The sequence below is a fragment of the Ambystoma mexicanum genome, chromosome 7q (genome assembly GCF_040938575.1).
Source record: "Ambystoma mexicanum isolate Mex_15411 chromosome 7q, UKY_AmexF1_1, whole genome shotgun sequence".
In the NCBI taxonomy this organism is placed as follows: Eukaryota; Metazoa; Chordata; class Amphibia; order Caudata; family Ambystomatidae; genus Ambystoma; species Ambystoma mexicanum.
This window is the reverse complement of record NC_090941.1, coordinates 1088899342-1088921099: the sequence shown is the minus strand read 5'-3', so window position 1 is coordinate 1088921099 and position 21758 is coordinate 1088899342. Positions and strand designations below refer to the sequence as shown.

Genomic DNA, 21758 nt, shown 5'->3' with positions numbered 1-21758 from the left:
TCGGCCGCCCTCTCTCTTAACATTGTCTTTTGCCTTGCATCTACCTCTTTAAAAGTTTTCTACTAAAGACTTGACTGCAGCTACAAGAAAATGTTTGCTCCCACTGACTCTGGCTCAGGCCTATTGGCTGTGGCTGATTTGTTAGATCTGCTCTCACTAGATTAGTTTTCAATGAGAAATGTGTTGATTCACCTAAATCTTCTAAACCCCTCTTCCTTGCTACTGTTTTAACTTGTGGAGTGCCATTTTGCTCAGTTTTCATTCACTTGTCTTTTGGTTTAAGTGTTACTGTGCATTACTTGTTCACAAAACTTCAGGGAAGTGTTACTGGGGGGTGTCTGAAGATATTTCGGTTTAACTTGTACTTTCCCTCCCTTTCGTTGAATTGGTAGAGTGGCATTTGTAGTAGGTTTTCACTGTGCCGTTTTGCTCAGTTTTCACTATACCGCAAACTTGTCTACAATTGAATAGGGAGTTGTATATGCTTTTCTTTTCACTAAACCTAACTTACTTTATTAACTGTGATCTATGTGTTGACTTAGAAGTGTATAAAATAAATATATATTCTCTTTTTAATACAAAACTTTGGTCAGTGTTTCCTTGCTCCATAGTACTGTACTACCTATTGTGTCAACCCTGAATACTGCTCATCTCCCTCTTGAGATAAGTCTGACTGCTTAGCCACAGCTACCAACTAAATCTTTGTGGTACAGACTGATACCAAAGCGGATTTATTGCTCTCACCAGTAGTCCTAATCTGTAGTAGTGTACCCTAAGGGAACTGCCCTGGATTCTGCCTAACAGTGTTCTTCTTGTTTACTTGTTGGACAGGTTGATTTGACTAGGAATGGAAATGCACCTCCCTACATGCACCGGGTTGGTCTAGCACTATTCGAGGCAGCCATCTTGAACACGTCCTGCATTATATAGGAAGTCACACCAAACATTGCTTGTTCCAATATAAATGAAACTGACAGCAGATGCGTGTTCCTCTCTGGAGCGTGCAGAAGGCAAAGTATAGTGTGGTGTTGTCTCCCGTAAGGAATTGGGTCATGACCCTTTTCATTACTTGGTTCCCCAATAAAAGGAGCCTCAGCTGGCACGTGCAGTAGTACAGCGACAGACTCCGTCTGTGGCAATTCGTGTCTCTGTATCTTTTTGTGTGTATGCCATGTGACCACAGCCTTTCTGGGTTCCTGATCGTGGCTGTGTTGGACCCTGCTGGCTGCCCACAGCAGCTGCGTGGCTGGTTTGTGTGACCACAAGCCAGCCACACCATTGGCGATGAAGGAGTGCAGCCCTGGGCCGCAAAGCAGTGAATATTGAACTGCTCTGTGATCTGAGCTTGACAAGTCCAGTGCAGGAAGGAGGGTGTTCACGCTGAGATCAGGGCCGACGGTGGTGCAGCGCCTTGGTTGCTCCTGGGCTGCAGTCAGTCTATTTCATCAGCTCCATGATCGGAGCTTCACAGAATTGTAAAAGGGAAGGAAAGGAGGTTGCGCTCATTATTATACACCAGCGGCAGTGCAGGCTTGCACTCTGCCGTGCTGGCGCATTAATGAGGAGAGAATAAGTGCGCTCTGGATCGGAGTCATCGCAGGAGGAGAGAGTCATTTGGGCACCGTGTAAGGAGCAGGGCTAATGGACAGTGTCTGGGCCTCGGGAAGGCAGGGCACCATGTGAGGGTTACAGAAAAAAAACAAGTACCTTTATTTTCCACTCTGCGCTCTGGACACTGAGACTGGACTTCAAAAGACATCTTCATTCTTGAGGTACAGCACGGCAGGATACATCAGTCATCACACCAGGACTCCACCAGATCTCTCAAAAGCTATGAATTTTCCCTCCTTATATGTCCTTCTCAGTTGGCTCAGTTCCCTATTTATGACGCAGTGCACTCTCATAGGTTCAGGAACTCCAAGACAAGCCCCTTCCCCTTCTAGGGTTGGTTGACTTAACTGTCAATTCACAAAGCTTCCATGTCATACCTACGTAGGTAACTGATTAAAGTTGTGTGTGATGTACCTGACCTTTAAAAATGGGAACACTACTGACGTCAATCCTGAGATAATTTTAGCAACAGCATCATGCCTTCCTGTCAGAGATGCCCAAATATGGGAATTAGCTGTGTGCCCTCTCTGCTAACCCAACAATTGTTGCTAATTTGAAACAGCTGCATGCAAAAATTACTATCTACCCTATAATGCTACCTCGCTCCCCCGGCACGTCACTGTCAAGATTATAGCTTAGAAGTCCAGACACCATGTCCTTGACTAATGAACTCTCACTGAACTACCATGACGTAATTCTTTCATCATTTTAGCATGCTTTTACAGAAATACACTATTTGTAAGCCCAGCATTATCTCAGAGTTTGACTGACTTCGTCCCACCCAAAATGGCTGATCACGTATGAAATGCCTGACCAACCTATTTTTACTTCTAACTTAGTCCCTGCTCCAATTTCAATCTAGATTTTTAGTAACTTATGATAAGCATGTACTACTTAACATACTTTCTATCGCACATGACATTCTGATCCCATAAAATAGATCGCCCTTCAAAGCGCTTTTCTGAAAGGCACTAGATTTCTGATTTTGGCAACATTTAGAGTCATTGATCAACGCGATAATTAAGTTATCTGCATTCGGTTTGAGGGGTGGGGGGTCTACCTCCAATACATTCAGTTTTGAGGGCGTAGGACCACCTTCTGTACATACATAACCAACAACTGCCCTGAAATCGCTTGAGGCTCAGACCATCTGTGTTAAGGACCAGGAATACACGCACGGAGATAGTTACATCTGCTGGGCTGGTGGTCGACTGAGCGGGCGGTGGGGGACCTATGCTCATCAGTCAGGTGTGGTGGGAAGAACACCATAGAGTTGCGGCTGCTCGTGAGCGCTTGTGCACCCTCTTCCTAACACACACATGGAAATACTGTAGCACACCACAGTAGGATGAGCACAGGCCACATTAGCATCAGATAATACACTATGGGAGATGACTGGGATGGCGCAAAGGCAGGTGGCAGTGTGCATGGTCAACAAGGACAGTTGCTGCTGCTGAGTGAATTGGACAACGTGGGAGAACCAGCAAGCCTTGGGCATCGGTGGAACGCATGGGTGGAAAGGCTTGAACTCTATTTCAAAGCAGTTGAAATCAGTTAGCAGGCAAAATTGCCGACCTTGCTATATTCAGCGGGTACCACAGTCCAAAAACTGTTTAAGATGCTACAGTCTAGGGATTTATCATATGTAGCTGCCATTGAGGTCCTGAATGATTATTTCATTCCCATGATCAACCATGAGTATGCGGTTTAGGCTGAGGTCAGCAAGGCAGGAGAAAGCCTGGACGTTTTCTATTGAAGGCTGTGGCACATTGCACTATCCTGTGTGTTGGGCAATGAGGACAAGGAGAGTAAGCAACAAATCATCTTTGCCTGCAGCTCGGCCAATTGAGGAAGCAGGTCCTCAGAGAGCCTGGTGTAACAATGTCCAGGATCCTAGAGATGGGCCAGTCCCATGAACTGGCCGAGGTAAGAGCATATCCATGTAAAGTGTGAAGCTGCAGGACGTATGCGCCACAGGAAAATGACAGGGAAGCAAGGTCTTCAAGAAAGAGGTTTGGTCTCGACAGGATGCTGGCATAGGAGGTGCATCACTATGCCCACATTGTGTCTGGGATCTGTGGCACCCACGTGAGTGCCCGGTCAAAGGACACACGTGTGGGAGGTGCGGAAAGGTTGACCGCTTTGCAAGGGTTTGTCTGGCTCCATCACCGACTGCCTCAGTCACTCTGTTACCAGCCACTGCCTCAAGGGAGGATACCTGACAAGCAGTGGGAAAAAGACAGCCCAGAACGTCTGTGGCTCAGCTCGTGTCACCAGAAGGAAGAGGGCATGCATGGGAGGAAGATGAGGACGAGGATGCGTTCTTCCTATTTTGTGCTCAGAAAGATGATCAGGGTCGTCACCAGCAACTGTGGAACGACTGGAGTAAGATTCCACAGAGTGAGGAGTTTGATCCAGGGATCTACGATCACCAGGAGATAAGAGGACTGTTTGAGTCTGATAACGGAATGGGTGGCCGGACTGGAATGCATCCAAGGTTGTAATGCTAGTTCACATGTTTTGATGTTTGCAGTTGTTGTTTTTATTTGTCATGAAAAAGGAGGAATGTGATCTTGTCCCCTTTAAGGAAGTGGGTCATGACTGTGTCATGGCATGGCTCCCCAAGAAAAGGAGCCTCAGCCGGCACGTGGGGCAGTACAGCAGCAGACTCCCTACATGGCAACTGGTGTCTGTATCCTTTTGTGTGTAAACTGTGTGACGACAGCCTGTCTGGGTTCCTGTCCCGTGTGCCCATGGAGTCACTGACTGGAATCTGAATGATCCCATGAAAGTCCTTGGCCATGTGACAACAGACCAGAGGGTTGGAGCAGAGTTTCTTCTGCCTCTGAGACGGCTGCGTGATTGTAGCCACGTTGGTCCTGCATGGGTGCCCCCAGCAGCCCGTGTGCCCACTGTTAGGACAGTTTTTCTAAAGTCCTACCAAGACTTAAAAAAAACATATCTGAGGCAGTACATAAGCTTCACTCTTAGTATAGGGTTGTACCACCTGAGCATGTGGGTATCGTGGACAGAGCAGCCAGGATTATCTTAGGAGGGAGAGAGGGCTGTAGCTTGGTACAAAGAAATTGTAGCATACATATGGTCCAAAGAAACACTGAAACACTATAAAAATAAAGGTTTGATTTAAATACAATTAAGCCAAGTACTATATCATCATATAACCAAAATCATACAAACCAACTCAATACCTATGGTATGCAAACCATGGTATAGCCTTATTTAGAGGAGCCAGCCAGAAGCAAGTCGAGTTGAGTCGACCTAAGGTTATTCATTCAGGATAGTAATATACTATTCTTGGGGAATAAGACCAGGTTAGATATACTTTTAGAATACAATCAGTAATTCAAGGGTAGTAGACCCTGTCAGTCATGCAGTGACACTCAGTTATAGAAATCACTTAATAAACCAACCTTACACCAACAGTATTAGTTTTAAGAGCACAGTTCAGAGCAAGTAAAGTAACTCATACTTTCTGGCGGGCCTTAAGCTACTCAGTGATCAGTATGAACACTCAATAACTATTTTAGAATGCACTAAGCAATTCAAGGAACCTCAACCTACAATCATCACAGATAAAGACAGAGCCATGCATATAGTCGGACCATAGTCTGGTGACTCTAGAGATACTCTTAACCTTCCCATTTAAGTAGTTAGAGAACCCACATATGAAAGTTTCGAGTAGAAATTTTAAAGAAATTGGACCCGAGCAATTAAAACCATGCCTTCATCAGATCCTCGAGTCCTTCTCAGTAAATGATGACTGCGAACATATGTTAGCAAAATACACCAAACACATGCAGACGATGATAGAGAAGTATGCACCACTAAAAAGCAAGCTGATAAGGAAAAACAGCAACACGGGCAAATGGTATAATGAACATACTAATAAACTTAAACAAGTAAAACGTGCTAAAGAACGAATATGGTGAAGGAGCCAAACTCAGGAAAACAGGGAGGACTGGAAATGCGCGGACCAAGCGTATCGAAAGACAATTAAAGAAGCAAAGTCTAATTATTATAATAAAGAAATTGAGGCAGCTCCGAATTCGACTAGCAAACCTTTCGAAATACTCAAGGATATGGAAAAACCTAAGATCCTCTCTCCTCCACACATCCCTTCAAAGGAAGACTGTGATATGGTACAAGAGGGGTTCGCTGCTAAAATATTAAAAGCAAGGAACATCATCATTCTGGCTTGAGACACCACCAACATAGAGCTCCCCCCCCCCCCGGGAGAAAATCGCATTCTAAATGAGAGGAAGAGATTTAATTTTTCAGCGGTTTCAGAGGAAGAATTATGTAGGGTGATGTCGAAAATGAAGCCAACCTCTTGTGCTGAAAACATCCTCCCTACAAAGATCATTTTGGATCATAAAGAACTCTTCGCACCTACCCTGACAAGGTTAGTCAATGCTTCCTTCTCAGAGGGAGCAGTCCCCGACGACATAAAAAATGCCACAATAACACCGCTTGTAAATAAGGCTGGTCTGGATCCTAAGCATCCTAGTAATCTCTGCCCCATAACAAACTCAAATTTTATTTTGAAAATCTTAGACAAAATAGCTACCAATCAACTACAAAAATATGTGGAAACCGCAGATGTGTTACATGAACAACAATCAGGCTTTAGAGCGGCCCACAGCACAGAGTCAGCTATGCTGGATTTACAGACACATATGCTCGAACTGATAGAGAAAGCTAAACCCGGGTTACTCATGCTGCTGGATCGCAGCGCTGCGTTTGACCTGGTAGACCACCAGCTACTCCAATCAACTCTGGATAAATTAGTAGGGTGTTCGTCAAAAGCACAGGTGTGGCTAGCTTCCTTCCTAAAGGACAGGAAGGCGAGAATACATTGGGGTGAACATTTCTCTGAAGCAACCCCAATACTGTTTGGAGTCCCCGAGGGAGCCAGCTTGTCTCCACTTCTTTTTAACCTCTACATAAGAAGTCTCTGTTCCCTGCTAGAAAACATCGGTGTGTTTTTCACCAATTACGCAGATGACAAGCAGCTGATCTTCGAATTAACAGGAGACTATGCAGTAGACAGTGCAAAAACAGAGGAAATTTACAACATCATTGATACCTGGATGCAGAGGCACTGGATGTGTCTAAATAATACAAAAACCGAATTAATGGTTTTTGGAACAAATCAGGCCAGGTCCAAGTTGGACTCCCAATACAAGACTTTCCATATTAAAGAAGCCATCATACCAGTAGTATCTAAGGTAAAAACCCTTGGCATGATGGTGGAAGCCTCATTGGGCTCCGGGGGCCCAGGTTAACTATCTGTCCAAAAACAACCTGTACTACCTGCGCCTTTTGAGAGCAATTAGACGCTTCATAAATGAGACAAATGCGGCTACTATCGCAAGAGCAATCTTGCTGCCCCGTTTAGATTACGGTAATGCATTACTATTGGGAGCCTCTAAGAGAGAGCTGACAAAATGCCAAGTAATGCAAAATGATGCGGTTTGCATCATCAAAAAGAAAAAAACATAGGGACCATATATCAGAAGGAACAAAGGAATTGCACTGGCTTAGAATAGAGGACAGAGTCAAGTTTAAGGCAATGACGATAGTCCATAGATGTCTTTTTGGAGAGGCACCGGCCTACTTCAAAAAACAATTTTCCTTTGTATGTGCCCCAAAGATGCCTAAGATCAGCAGACACGGGTCTCCTAAATATACCAGAGGCTAAACGGGCAACGGGAAGGGGAAGATCTTTTCCTGTCAAGGCGGCAAAATATTGGAATGGGTTACCAGTGACCCTAAGACAAGAAAGAAATTACCAAGACTCTGAAAACGTTCTCCTCTAGTGTGAATTGAACTTCTCTGCGCTCCCCGCGCACTGATGCCTGCAGGCTTACGGCACGTTATAAGCACAAAGACATAGACATTCAGTAAAGAATACTAAAACAGTACCAATACGTCTTACTTTTTAGAATGTGGAACAACTTATATACTTTTGCATGTGACTGCTCGAATAGTAGTGGCTTGCGCCCACATGTGTTACAGGAACATGACAGTAATGACAGTTTCACTGTTTAAATGGCAGTGGCTTGCACCAACAATTGTTATACTTACACTAAAGTATGTACATTTATACTGGTTATAATTTCCAGACAGAATCCTTATCATCAAAGTCCTTCCCTAGTCTATACCATGATTTTTCTAAGAGGCAGAAGAGGGACTCTAGTGGTTTAGGTGCCAGCTGTAGGCTTTCAATTGCAGGAAAGTCAGATTTCCAGAGGATATCTGCTTTAACAAGTAAGTATTAGCTTCAGAGTTAGTTAAACATGTTCAGGGTCTTCAGAGAAGGCTCCCTATATGCGTTCCAGCATTGGGCCTGGGCAAGGGGTATGAGAAAACTCCCAGCCACACAAATCACCCACTCAGCCTCACAGGATGTAAACCAGACTTAAGGTAGGAATTACCCAAGCCCACACAGTACCTTAGGGGAAAAGAGGAGCATTGGAGTGGATGCCTTCAGGATGCAGCAGCACAGGACCCGGTCCCTGGATTTGTGGACTGGAGATGAAAGAACTGGACACTGGATGGGAACTTGCAGCAACAGTCGTCAGAGGAGGCCTCCAACAAAGCTTACTTCATGAATCTCATGTCCCTGTGAATTTGGCACCCTTTTACAGGAGCCAGATGAAGAACAAATATCACTGGTCAGATTCTCTTCACTCTTTCGGTCCTGCACTTTTGAGGGGACTTCAGGGATTCAAATCGTGTCTCTGATGGTGCAGGAGGAGTCCACCAAAGTTTCAGCTAGATTCGGACTTTGGAAGACCATGCACTGCACACGTTGTGCAGACCTGCTAGGTGACAGCATGTCGAGGGATGCCTTGTTATGCTAGTCTTCTCAGGACGAGTTGATCGCACCAGCCTCTGGGTAGGAGTCGTCGCATTCAGGAACCCCAGGTCGATTGGAAGGAAGGGTTGCATCAGGCAGCGGTTACGCAGCAGGCTCTCTTGTCACTGGAAATCGCTGCAGACTTTTCTTCATCTTCCTCTTTGGATTCAGCTCCAGTGGTCGACTTGTCGGCAGCTTCCGGAATCGGCGTCTTTATCAGGAACTACAATACACCTTCTGCAAAAATCTCCCTGCAGTTTGCAGAAAGGGGTGGTCTGGCTGTCCAATCAGGACCACCAGCCACCCAGTGGGAACTGGTTCCTTTCGGGCAAGGGGAAACACAAAGGGCTGCAGAGGTTTGACTCCTCCTTCGCTTCGTGCCTTCTCAGATACTTTGGAGCCTTTCTGGGGAATACAAAGGATTCCCGCCGAAGACCAAACTTGAACCGAGGTTGTTCCCACCTAGAATGGCAGGAAACAACAAGAAAATGAGATATGTCGAAAAAAGACAGAGCCCACCATTCTAGCAGAGTGGTGGCCCTTCTGTGCATTACTGAGTCTGTTGAACAGCCTGTGAGTAATCAGACTAAAAAGTCACTAAAGTAAAACCAATGCCACCAGCCATTCAAGTAAACTTGCAATTGTAACTCTACTTAAGCTGAGGTGTGCTAGCTCACTATATAAAATATAAAGGGGATGAAAATTACCTCTTTACCTCTTGGGAGCAGTAGTTCACCCAACACATTAAAGAGAAATAAACAGGGAAGCCCAAGGGGCAACCCAGCCTAAGCCCAAAAGTTATAGGAAACTATAACTCCAATCACACAATATAGAGAGGCATACACAGGTCACCAATAAAAAGAGTAAAAGACTAGGTAAGAGGGGAAAAGATTGCCCTTCACCTACGGGCAAGGAAGAATAATCACCAAGTCCAAGGATAAAGTTCTGGGGTTGACACAGGTCAGGAAGATGTATCATAATTATGAAAATCTTATCTAACACCCACGAGCCGGCCACAACACATAGGATGCGTGCTGATCAGAATCTTTACCGGGGGTGGGGAGATTAGTCATTAGCCTGTGGACACCAACACCTTGGCGGGTGGTTACTGCTATGGGCGTTGTGGTTATTTTAGCTTTAAGCTGCTCCTGCGGACGACCTTTGCCTGCTTACAGAACAAGGGCTGTATCGTGTCAGTTCTGGCAGGACTGGTGCATGTGTTCTACTGAGGAGTGTAATTCTTTATTTCATTTCTTCTTCATTGGTAATTTATATAGTGCTTTATGCCGATGTAGTCCATGTTGCAGGTGAGCGTGTTTGCCCCGGGCCTATTCTCCCTGTTGCTGTAGTAATGTATCCCATCTTCTGCATGAAGATCTAGCGTAAAGCACTCTGTTCTGCAGGCTGGCACTCCTTTTGCGAGCCCTGACTGGTTTCTGTTGCCAGAGGAATAAGATAAGGAGGGGTTGTCAGGGAGGGGAGAGTGATGGGAAGCTGGTGGTCCAGCTTCTGGCCGCACGAGGCGGAGCTTAAGTGGACTTGTAATGGGGTTGAAGGTGGTGCAGTTTTGGACATGGCAGTAGGCAGCTCTAGTGATGAGGGTGTATTAGTATGAGAATGAAGCAAAACTACAATGAATAGAAGCTAAGCTGGTTTATGTCAGAACATGACCTGTGTCCTATGTCCCACAGAGGTGTGCACGTGATACGTGGTGGCAGCCCTGTTCTATACGTCAGTGGCCTTTTCAAGCTAAGAATATTCAAACCTTACTTTGTAAATGAAGGAAAAGTTTGGAAAGTATTCTCTATGCTAAAGAGATTCCAAAAGCTAGATGGATACTTTCCCAGCATAATCACAGCAAAGTCAGTCTCATATAATGATAGAATTGCGAATGCAAGCTCCGAATCTAAACAACTCTTCGCCATCTTCAAAGAACTCACCACACCGGCCACCAAATCACAAGACATTGTTAAAGACCAAACTTGGTGTAACTCCATACAATCTGCCTTGTTAAATAAAATTGAACTCCTACAAACAAAAATTAAGAAGCACCACAAATATCTATCACAGCACCTCAAATCTACCACCACCACGAGCCACATGCCTACCCTTAGCTCTGGGCCCCCATCCACCAAAGCCCCCACCACCCCGTTCAAATTCAGGGAGGTCACAGAACACGAAGTTATTGAGATAATGAACAAGATTAAACCATCCAACTGCAAAGGAGATCCCTGCCCCGCCAGTCTGATCAAAGACTGCACTGAAACACTCGCCCCCTTCCTTAAATCATTCATTAATGCCTCCTTCAACGCCAATACAGTCCCAGACAGTCTAAAAGAAGCCTGGGTGCGCCCGCTTCTAAAAACACCTACTCTCGACCCAGAAGTAGCTACCAACTACAGGCCCATCACCACCGTGCCTTTCCTGCTCAAGATTCTGGATAACGTTGCCTACACGCAAATCCAGGATTATCTTGAAACCAACCATATCTTAGGCAAAAGACAGTCAGGCTTCCGACCAGGTCACGGGACAGAGTCAGCCGTACTCGATTTAAAAATACAGCTTGCAGACACTATGTACAAAGGCAAACCGGCGCTCCTTCTCCAACTGGATCTATCTGCCGCCTTTGACCTTGTCAACCACGATATCCTAGGCATGCACATAAAAAATGAAGCACACTTCTCCCCGGAAGCCATTGCATGGGTGGCCTCATTTCTAAATGGCAGACTCATGAAAGTCTTCTCAGACACTGCCTCTGCAACCCCTACCATCATCCACTGCGGAGTCCCCCAAGGCTCTTGCACCGCCCCCACTCTATACAATATATTCACCCTCCCTCTCTTCAATGATCTCGACTGTCGTAACATAGCGTACACCAACTACACAGACGATACGCAGGTTCTACTCCCGCTAACTGGGACCTATGAAGATGTGACAGCACTAACCAAAATTTACACAGCCATCCAAACCTGATGGCGGCCAACGGCCTCTGCTTAAACGGGGACAAAACCGAAATCCTCATAGTAGGGACCAACAAAATTCTCAATAAACTCCCCCCTCAATACAAATCCTTCAACATCGACAACTCCACCATCACAGTCTCCAAGACTGTTAAAACCCTAGGTGTTCACCTAGATGCCTCTCTATCTATGTCTCGCCAGGTCAACGCCATAGCCTCTTCCTCAGCGCTTCCTCAGATGCTCACTGGCTACCGGTGAAGGAACGTGTACTCTTCAAAGCCATGGCCATCACACATAGATGCCTCTCTCTGGATGCCCCACCCTATCTTGCAGAAAGAATCACACCGAAAGCCTCCATCAGACCCACAAGAGCTCACCGCACCAACATGATCCATGTCCCCACGTTTCAAAGATCTAGGGCGGGAGGATCCAGCTCCCAACACCTTGCACCTAAAAACTGGAACTCCTTACCTACTTCACTAAGGAACGAAAAATCATACCACACCTTCCGTAAAAACCTCAAAACCCTCCTATTCCGATAAAGTCCTCCACATGCACAGTTATGCTTGCACTGTAACCACAGCATAGCACAACCTCTAAGCTCAAGGTTTTAAGACTAATGTGTATGTTCCCAAGCACAGCTATGCTTGCACTGTAACCACAGCAATGCATAACCCTTCAACTTCAATGGCCCACTTCAAATAACCGTTGTACTCTGTTACTATATTCCTATGCTATGTTCAAGATCAAGTATGCTGTAACAGCGCCACAATGCCCCTGGGCAGTTCTGTGCGCTTTAAAAATGCAAATAAATTTTTAAAAAAACAACAAAAAAAACAGATGTCACCAGAAAGCTAAGGAAAGGGTCCTACGCAAGCCTCTTGCCCCCATGGCCAGAGTGAAGGTGGATGCAGCTGCTCTGCTAAGAAATGCATTCTTTCAGAAATCTTCCCAGCAATCTGCCCAGCAATCTGCCCAAATCATGTCTTGCTTCCATTGCCTGAGCAGATGCACAGGTGAGGTAGGCCTGTCTCTCTGTGGAACCATTGCTAAATGAAGCAGGATTTCAGTGTGTCCCTGCTTTCGTTTCGCGTTTTTTATGGTCTCCCCAACTCTTGGTGATAAGGGTTGAGCTTGACATTGTGTTCAGTGTTTGCAAATATTAATGAAGATCCCATTCATTATATTTTGGAACTTATTCGCTTCAAAAAAATGTGCCATGTTCAACAAGTGCAGAACGCGACTAATGTACAAAACGTTGATGCGGGGTGCAAAGGTCAAAACACCAGATAGTTTAATGGGGCAATGGAGTGCACAATGTGGGATTGGGGTGGGCAGCAGGTGGGCTCCTTTGGGATAATATCAAGGCTGATTTGCATACGATTTTAACCTTGTATATCTTATTTATTTTTTATTTATTTGAAGAACAGGGATGTCAATTTCGATCAGAAATGATTTAACAGAAGACATTTACAGATGGCAGAGGCATTACCCCGAAGGGAGCCTGTCCAACAGAACAAAGATGAGAACAAGGGGTTAGCCAGTTAATGAGGGTGTTAAAAAAGTGGAACAACTACCAGGGACAAAACAAGACCCACACAAAATATATAAGAAAACAGGTGACTTACAACAGCAACACTAAACAAAAGGGGGCACGTGCTTCAAACTCAAAAGGAGTACTATGTAAACATACACAATTACATTATCAAGCATCACTAGAGGGAGTGGTGGGGTCAGGTAGGGAGGGTAGGGGAGAGGGCAGGGGGCGATTCCTCTTTAGCAAGTAAGTGAAGCCTAAGCTTTCAAGAGATCCACAGTCGGGCTGGCTTTGATTCTGGTGGGCTGCAGTTGTTAGTGGAGCCGGGCGAGTAGGGAGAAAGAGCAGAATGTAAGATGGGGCACAGTGAGGGTAGGGACAGTGCAGTTGAGTGTAGAGGAGGATCAGAGAGAACGGGTTGGTGAGTAAACAGAGCTACAATTAGACAGGCACTGAGAAGCAAGACCATTAATAGCTTTGTACATAAGGAGAAGTAACTTGAAAAGGCACCGGTTGTGCATAGAAAGCCAACCAGCATGTTGTCGGGGGAGGATCTGTGTAGGTTGTAGAAAGTGCAGGTAGCAAAGTTGATGACTTTGTCTGGAGAGAGGAAGGAGTAGAGAGGATGTCCAAGAGTAGGCTTGAGCAGTAGTCAATTTTCTGAGCTGAGAGGAGATAAGAGTTTTGTAGAGTGCTCATTAAGAATAAGATGAATTTTCCAAATGTGGAGGAGTTCAATAAAAGGCATAAATTAGTTTTCAAAAATTGATTAGCAGATGTTCTTATTACAATGTTCTTGATTAGCAAACAAACTTATTTGATAAGCAATTTTGTACTAATATTTTAAATGGCACCAGAAGTTATTTGTACCCAAGACATAACATCTGGAAGAATAAAGCATTTCTCTGTACCTCTGAAGTAATACATCAGTGCAACGAGTGTCTGTAAAATGTAAAGGTTAGCTGCAAGAATGGACAAAAAAGAATATATATGATAAAAAAGGCTCTGAAAACAATTTCAAATGCAATGCTGTGTGCAGCTCGGTGCAGTCAGTGTTGCACTGGGAAGTGTCCTTCAAATTGTATTCCTGACTCTTAATTTGCTGTGCAAGGCGTAGTTCAGAAGTTTCATAAAACCAAAATGTAAAAAAAATGGGAAAGGAAAGTCATAGCCTGAGACATAGTATGGTTTTGCGGCAGGGAGGGTGATTGTCAACTTCAGGTGGAAAAGATGGCCCTTGCCTGTCATTGATATCAACCGTTTTCAATATAGCGTGAAATACCACTTTCAGGGAGAGAGCAGTGCTGCTAACGATCCTCACGCCTGAGTCAGGTAAGCACAAGCGCAGCATTGCATCTCTACGCATCCATGAAAGCATTATTTATCCTATTACCAGTAGATCTGCGGCTGTACATACTGGACAGAACTATTGACCACTACTGGTATAAAGCTACAGGGTGAAATGATAGGACGACAAGGAATTTGAGATCAGCTCATGGGTTGAGCACCAGTTGCATAGATTATGCAACCATCAGCTCACCGAAGTAGGTTTGGCATCAAAAGCATTTGTCTGCGTGATCATGTACACTTCCAAAAGTGTTCCCTTGTCAACATGATACACTTTCCCCAACAAAATCAAATATAGTTGACACTATGAGATTCAGATATAATTACTTAAACTTTACTGAAAACCAAGTAGACAATGCAGTGTCGCAATACTGGAATTATGCATTATTTAACAAAACATTTTAGGAAGGGAATTACAGGACTGTCTTTAAAAAATGTTTTAAACATCACACACACTGGTCTTTGCCAGACAGGGCATTGTTAGCTGAATAAAAGTATAATCCAGATTATTTCTGGTTTGAAGTTATTTGAAAAGAGAGATTATTTCCTGTCTAGGACTCCCAAATAGGGCTTTGGCACTTTGAATAGTGCAGCATAAATCATCTCCACTGTCTCCCATTAGCCTCTTTGCACTTGTAGTGAACAGATAAGAGGGTGTAGGGAGCTCCGGGGTCAAGAGGGGAGTGTAGGTTGCGCTGTGATAACAGGGTCATTTAAATAGCTAGCTGTGCTACACAAGTGTCAATTTAATTAGCAAACCTGCAGAATTGCATAGCAAATTGCTACGTGACACTGCTTATTTTGCGCCTTGCAATACGACCAGTAGAGGCAGTGGTCGTGATGAATAGTTGCAGTTGGAGGTCGCTAGAAAAGAGCACACTTGTTTGTGGGGCTTCCCAGAGTGACGTCCATGCTTACGATTGATTCAAAACCTCCCGGCCACAACCTGTCAGTGTTGCATGTAGCTACCTTAAAGTGATCGTCTTTTGCATGCTTAACACATATGGCTACCTGTGCCCTTGATTGTTCGTTTTTTTACTATGTATTTAATGTGGGCGGCTCAGGCAGGGCTCAGGCCCATGCTGACGCATGCTTCATGGACATTAAACTGACACCATTAGAAATCACTGAAGCCAGTGCTTGTTAATCTATTTTATTAAGAGAACGAGGAACAGCACCCAGGATGGTTAAAATGGTTATAGGGTACGTCTGGAGTTAGAAAGGCGAGAGCTGTTCTATTGCCATGCATAGGTGCGCGCACTAAGAAATAGCCAACACACTTACCGATTGCAGAGGAATGTTGCACCACACATCCATAACTAATCTGGGGTGACCTACACATTGCTGTGAAAAAAGGGGGGGTACACAAGAGACACGGGGAAGAACCAGGGGATTTAAAAAGAGGGCTTTCAAGCTCTGGCTTGTTATTGCCGATATCTGCAAGATTTGTCCTTTTTCCACTTTCTCGGCTACCGAGAGACTCTTTTTCTCACTCTAATCTTCTGTTGCCTTGATTATTGTTCCTCTTTCTTTCTCAGCCTTCTCTCATCTGAAGTGTGTTTGTCTTTTTTTTATCATTTTCAGTTTAGCTACCTCCGTTTGGTGTCCATATGCGTCCATATTTGGCACCTTCAACCTTAATCTCTATTATCTTGCTTTACTCTCCTCCTCAGTCATTGTTTACCGTCTCTTTTCTTATTAGCCGTTCCCTGCTCCCCACCCCTGGTGCCCTGCCCTGTTTTTACCCCTAAACTGTGGAATTCTCTTCCCTGTTCTCTTTATCCTGCCCTCACTCTAGCTTCCTTTCGCAATTGCCTCAAAATCCACATTCTCTCCATGTCTAAGTGTTCCAATTGTCCCTTCGTGCCGATTTCCGCGGAGGCATTTCATGCTCTTCTTTTTAATGTATGTACACTGCTTAGGTATAAGTGCTTTATAAATCCGAATAAATAATGATAACAACAGATGACATCTGTTGACCGAGTGCGATGCACTCCTCACCCATCGAGTGAAATATTTCAAACGAATAACGGAACCATTTGGTGTCTCTACATCTGATACACTGGAGAACAATTTATTCTGGTATTTCTACCCCTGTATCAATAAGAGCGATTGCATTTCTACATGAGTTAAAACTAAATGAATACAAGTTTGATGTAACACTACAAGCTTAGGAGGCAATGAAAGTAAGAACAAACATTTTATTGTTATTATATGATATGCCTTTTTCTTTATCCTTTTTAATTATTTTTTTTTCTTTTCTCTTTCACTTTAATTCTTGTTCTTTTGCTAGATCAGTTGGATCGTTTTCTAGCATTTTTTTACGTGTTGAATTGTAGTGTGTTAGATTTTACCTAATTTTGTATTTTTTTTTATTTTCTATTTTTTATTTTGATACAGCTGACTTAATCAACTTTACAAAATCATCAACAAATCTAAATTAACAATTCATTTGACACAAATAAAAATCAAACATGCTAAAAGAAAGAAATGTTTACAAATTAAAACATTAAGAATGAGATGAAAACGAGCAGTTAAATGAGAAGACTAAAATTAGTGACAGCAACATTTCAAGGCGATGACGATGATGATTGTTTCACAGTTCACAAGCACCGCTTCACCGTATGTTAACATTCACATCAGAAACTAACGTATATTTCGGCAGGTAAAACAGCTTCCAAAAAGTGCACCAACGCCTTTATAACCGAAAATCTGACACTTTTAAATAAAATACTCGATATCTCATTATCATCCTTTTCCATATACAAATTCAGCAAATTATTAAAATATTTTTCTCGCATGTTCTTCAAATTAGGGCAGGACACAATTATATGTTGCAAGGTTTCTTTTACACTTTGGTCCTCGCAAAAGCGACAGAAGTTTAAGTCGGCGTGAATTATTTAACGCCTCGGCAACACTTCTCTTCTATTGTATTTCAATATTGAAAAGTTGATAAATATTAGCTATATCAATAAAAAGAAAAAATTTAAAAAATGATAACGATTTCTTATTTCCGTAGGTCGTTCACCAAAGAGCTGTAAATAGCCCTTTTTTACATCCAATTATCACCCAACCGCAGTTGGTACCTACTTATGGACCTCAGAAGCAGAAAAGGCTGATTTGGATTCACTGGTATTCGAATCTGCAACCTGAAGTTCACACACAGATTGCAGCAGCAAGCGCTCAACACGCTGAGCTATGTTAACGGCTACATAAATCACAAAAAGCACAGGAAAAGTCTGTTGACTGAAGCCATTCCAGGCACTGCAGACTCGTGTGTGCCTATTGAATGGATCTTTTCAAAGTCTGAATAGAAGCACAAAAGCGATACAACAAATAACTTAGCACAAAAAAAAATAATTGTGGTGATGCCATCAGCTTACGCATATAAAATATTTGAGCTTTTAATTTTTTGTTTATAACACCACATTTTATTACGTTTTCTGAAACATAACGTGAATACAAAAACAAATCAAGCCGTTTCTGTCAGGTAGTTACAGGGGCTCTGACTAGCCAGGCTTTCCCGAAACAGCACAGTATCAGCAATGACCATTTTGTTCATCCAGCAAGTCCCCCTTTTGTTCTTTATTGTGCCGGTAGGATAGATACAGGGCAACGTGCTCGCCTTGGAAGCAAAATGACACGGAGCACCGCAGGTTCGATCCCCGGGTCCGGATCCGCGCTTAGAAACCTCTTGGTATTAAGCGCGTTATAAGTAGCTTATCATATTATATCATGGCACATTTCTGGGGTATCCGCATGTTCTATAAACATGCAATAATCTATATCAGATTCCAGGGGGTTTCTCAACACCCCACGTCATAGCAATGTTTTGGCAGATCCTATGAAGCATTTTAAAGTGATTCAATCGGCGTCTAGAGGAGATGGCTAGCTCGCAAGAGTAGAAAAGGGCCCTAACCAATTCTTCTGACTCTAGAGTTTCGACTTCCTCATCCCACTTGGATTTCACCTTAAGCAGAGAGTGCTGGGCATACGATATTTGGGCAATCCTAACCGATGAAAACCTACAATACCTTGAAAAGTGCTGCTTGGATTGAATAAAACTACAGAACCTGAGACCTGCAAGCAAAAACTTGCAGAAATACAGAAGACAACCTACAGTCCAGGGGACTACAACCTCCTTCAGGCCAAGCCAGGAAAGGCAACAATGTGAGACCATGGGGTTGTAGTGCAAAACATCTGTGGAGCCGCCGGTCCCAGACCCCTTCACTGGACTCCAGAAACCAATGCATGATTTAGAGTTCTGCACAAAGACCTGAGCTGAACTGCAGACGATCAAGGGGTCCTGGTCTCAGGCTCCCCACATGTGATAAAGTTGTGCAATTGTGATGTGTGGTGTTGGGGAGATCAGCATGAGCTGCAATGTCACAATGAAGAAGCAGAAATGTTCAGGCACTGGAGGAAAGTACGTTAGGTCTAATACTTCATTCCGTTGACAGGGTCAGCAAGCAGTTATCAGCATTACAAGATCAGGATCTTGAAGTAAATGCAGCAAACATCCATCTCTATCAATGGTGTGCCACAAATCTAGAAAGAGGAAGGTTTCTTTTAAGTTTAATGAAGTTTTGATCCGCCAAGTTAATCCGTTTGATTATCTGGGAGTTAATTTGTCAGCAAACAGAGCCTGCACCATTTAAGTGCAAAAAAGTGGATTTGTGTTAAAGCAAAGAACAGGTGCAGCACTCATCTTTACCTGTTATTTCAGCGGAATAGCAACTGTGTGACCATTGAAGTTTATAACACGCTGCGGCAGCTTTCAACCCTGTATGGGGCACGCCTTTGGAGTCATTCTATTTTTATTCTCTATCGAACTTGGTGAAAAGTGTGTTTTAAAAGTTTATTGTACCCCCAAAAGTGCCTCCACAGTTCCATTCTATCTGGATTTGGGTTTGCAGCCAATTTGGAAGGAGACCCATGTCAGACCCATTTTGTTTTGGCTTTGCCTAAATACTGTAAGTGATTTGTCCTTCCACGGAAAGATATCATGGGGCCTTAGCCATTTCATGGAGGGCTGACTGTAGACATGGCTCTCTTATGTCAACTCTTCTTTGTTTGACTTAGGTTTTTTCCCACCTTTGGAACGATAATTGGGTTACACCCGATAGGAGTAGCTATGGGGTGAACATTTAGACACTTCCTGTCTGATTGTACACTAGGCTCTATCACTACAGATATTTGTGTATCAAAACATTCTGGGGTTGTTAACCATATCTGGGTGGGTTTACAAACCCTAGGAAGAGATACTTTTCGATTAAATAATCCTCCGACTTGCTAGTCTTAACGTTGAGATGTTATCCTATGACCTATGACTTCTAACAACTACATTGTTTGCTCCAAACCATTGAAACAGAGATCCACTTTTGATTATTTAGTTATGTTTACCCTATATAGTAAAGAATTGGGTTATTAACTCAGTTGACTAGCTAGTGTTTGTTGAAGTTGCCATTTTAGCTGACGCTGTTCTTTCGAATGCACATTGTTTGCATTGTGCTTTGTAAGTTTGCAAGAAACACATGATTTTAACTTCTTAATTTATTTTAAGCTTTGTTTTAAAGATTTGTGATCGATGGAGATCTGTTTTGAATTTGGTGGAATTTATTGTTGTTTAATGAGTCCTTGTATGGATAGGGAATGTTTTCTGAAAAAAGCAATACTGGCGATGAATACCGATGGGTATCCCTTGATGGAAAAATGGGAGTGTATCAGAATAGGGAAAGTTAAAGTGAGAGGTAAGTAGGAGAAAGGGACACACTTCAGATATCATTAGAGAGGAAGGAAAGCAAGAAAAGAGGTAGGAAAGAAAGAGAAGGCCCCCAGATGAGGGGATACTTTACTCACTTGAACATGGCTATCAGCAGGTTCAGTAGCAGGATGTTGGCAAAGAGCAAGTACAGGCAGAGAAGAGTGACGGTCAGCCATTCTGGGAAGAGGGTCACCCCCGAGCCGTCGTTATAAGGACATTTCGGCATTTGTGGGTCGTCCCCTGTTGGTGAGCAATCTGTATCGTTCATTTGTGAAGCTGAAAAGAAGGTATACCATAATTACACAACATGTACACCCCATACAGTAGTACCTTTTTGTTGGGGGGTGGGGGGAGCGGGCATTAGGAGCCGGGAAAGCATCATTTAAGGGAGCGTCATTTTTGCATAACATTCAAAATTAAATTATTTTATTACAAGTTACTTATGAAAGGATTAGATAAAGCACAGACCGGGCCTGCAGGGCAACAGAGCACTTCACACATAACATTTGCAGAAAATAAGTTGAATAACTTTATTATTAATAGTTTTATTCATAAACCAACTGAAGGAAAAAATTGTGTACACGAAGGTCTGTGAGATGCAGTCTGCGCACAGATGTTGGCGTGTTTATCCAAGCCACCAAGAGGCATTGTACAATGAAGTGGTGATGGCTTCATGTGCCCCTCAAAATGTGGGAAAGAGGGAGGTAGGTAAGACCAGAGGTTTCTTGAGAGTTTTATACGGTGCATGCCATGAAAGCAGTCGCTTTGTAGCATCCCAAGTGGAAAGGAGCGAAAAGAGGTGCGAAGAGAGAACTGATCATTTACAGCCTTGGCGCAGGCACGATCAGTTAAGTGCAAGTAGGGGTGGCGAGCAGGAAAAGTGCCAGTAAATACTCTTGCATAGAACATGATAAGTCAAACAGAAGGGGTAGGGGGAAAGAAAGAGGCGCAAAGAGAGAACTGATCATTTACAGCCTTGGAGCAGGCACTATCAGTTAAGTGCAAGTAGGGGTGGCGAGCAGAAGAAGTGCCAGTAAATACTCTTGCATAGAACATGATAAGTCAAACAGAGGGGGTAGGGGGAAAGAAAGAGGTGCAAAGAGATAACTGATCATTTACAACCTTGGAGCAGGCACTGTCAGTTAAGTGCAAGTAGGGGTGGCGAGCAGAAGAAGTGCCAGTAAATACTCTTGCATAGAACATGATAAGTCAAACAGAAGGGGCAGGGGGAAAGAAAGAGGCGCAAAGGGAGAACAGATCATTTACAGCATTGGAGCAGGCATGATCTGTTAAGAGCAAGTAGGGGTGGTGAGCAGCAGAAGTGTCAGTAAATACTCTTGCATAGAACATGATAAGTCAAACAGAGGGGGGAGGGGAAAAGAAAGAGGTGCGAAGAGAGAACTGGTCATTTACAGCCTTGGAGCATGCTGATCAGTTTAGTGCAAGTAGGGGTGGCGAGCAGGAGAAGTGCCAGTAAAGACTCTTGCAGAGTAGCACATGAGAAGTCAGACAGAGGGGGGAGGGGGAAAGAAAGAGGTGCGAAGAGAGAACAGGTCATTTACAGCCTTGGAGCATGCACGATCAGTTACGAGCAAGTAGGGGTGGCGAGCAGCAGAAGTGTCAGTAATTACTCTTGCATAGGACATGATAAGTCAA

The 21758-nt window shown here is 43.7% G+C and overlaps 1 protein-coding gene across 2 annotated transcripts in view; it reads right to left on the bottom strand.

Moving 5' to 3' along the window:
- The window catches only part of LOC138528636 (transient receptor potential cation channel subfamily M member 2-like), a 1006635-nt gene that overhangs the window by 162087 nt on the left and 822790 nt on the right, over positions 1-21758 (bottom strand). For both annotated transcript variants that reach the window (XM_069640452.1, XM_069640453.1), the window contains exon 19: positions 20198-20378. In XM_069640452.1, the coding sequence (XP_069496553.1) occupies positions 20198-20378 (181 nt within the window). The remainder of the gene's footprint in view (positions 1-20197; positions 20379-21758) is intronic.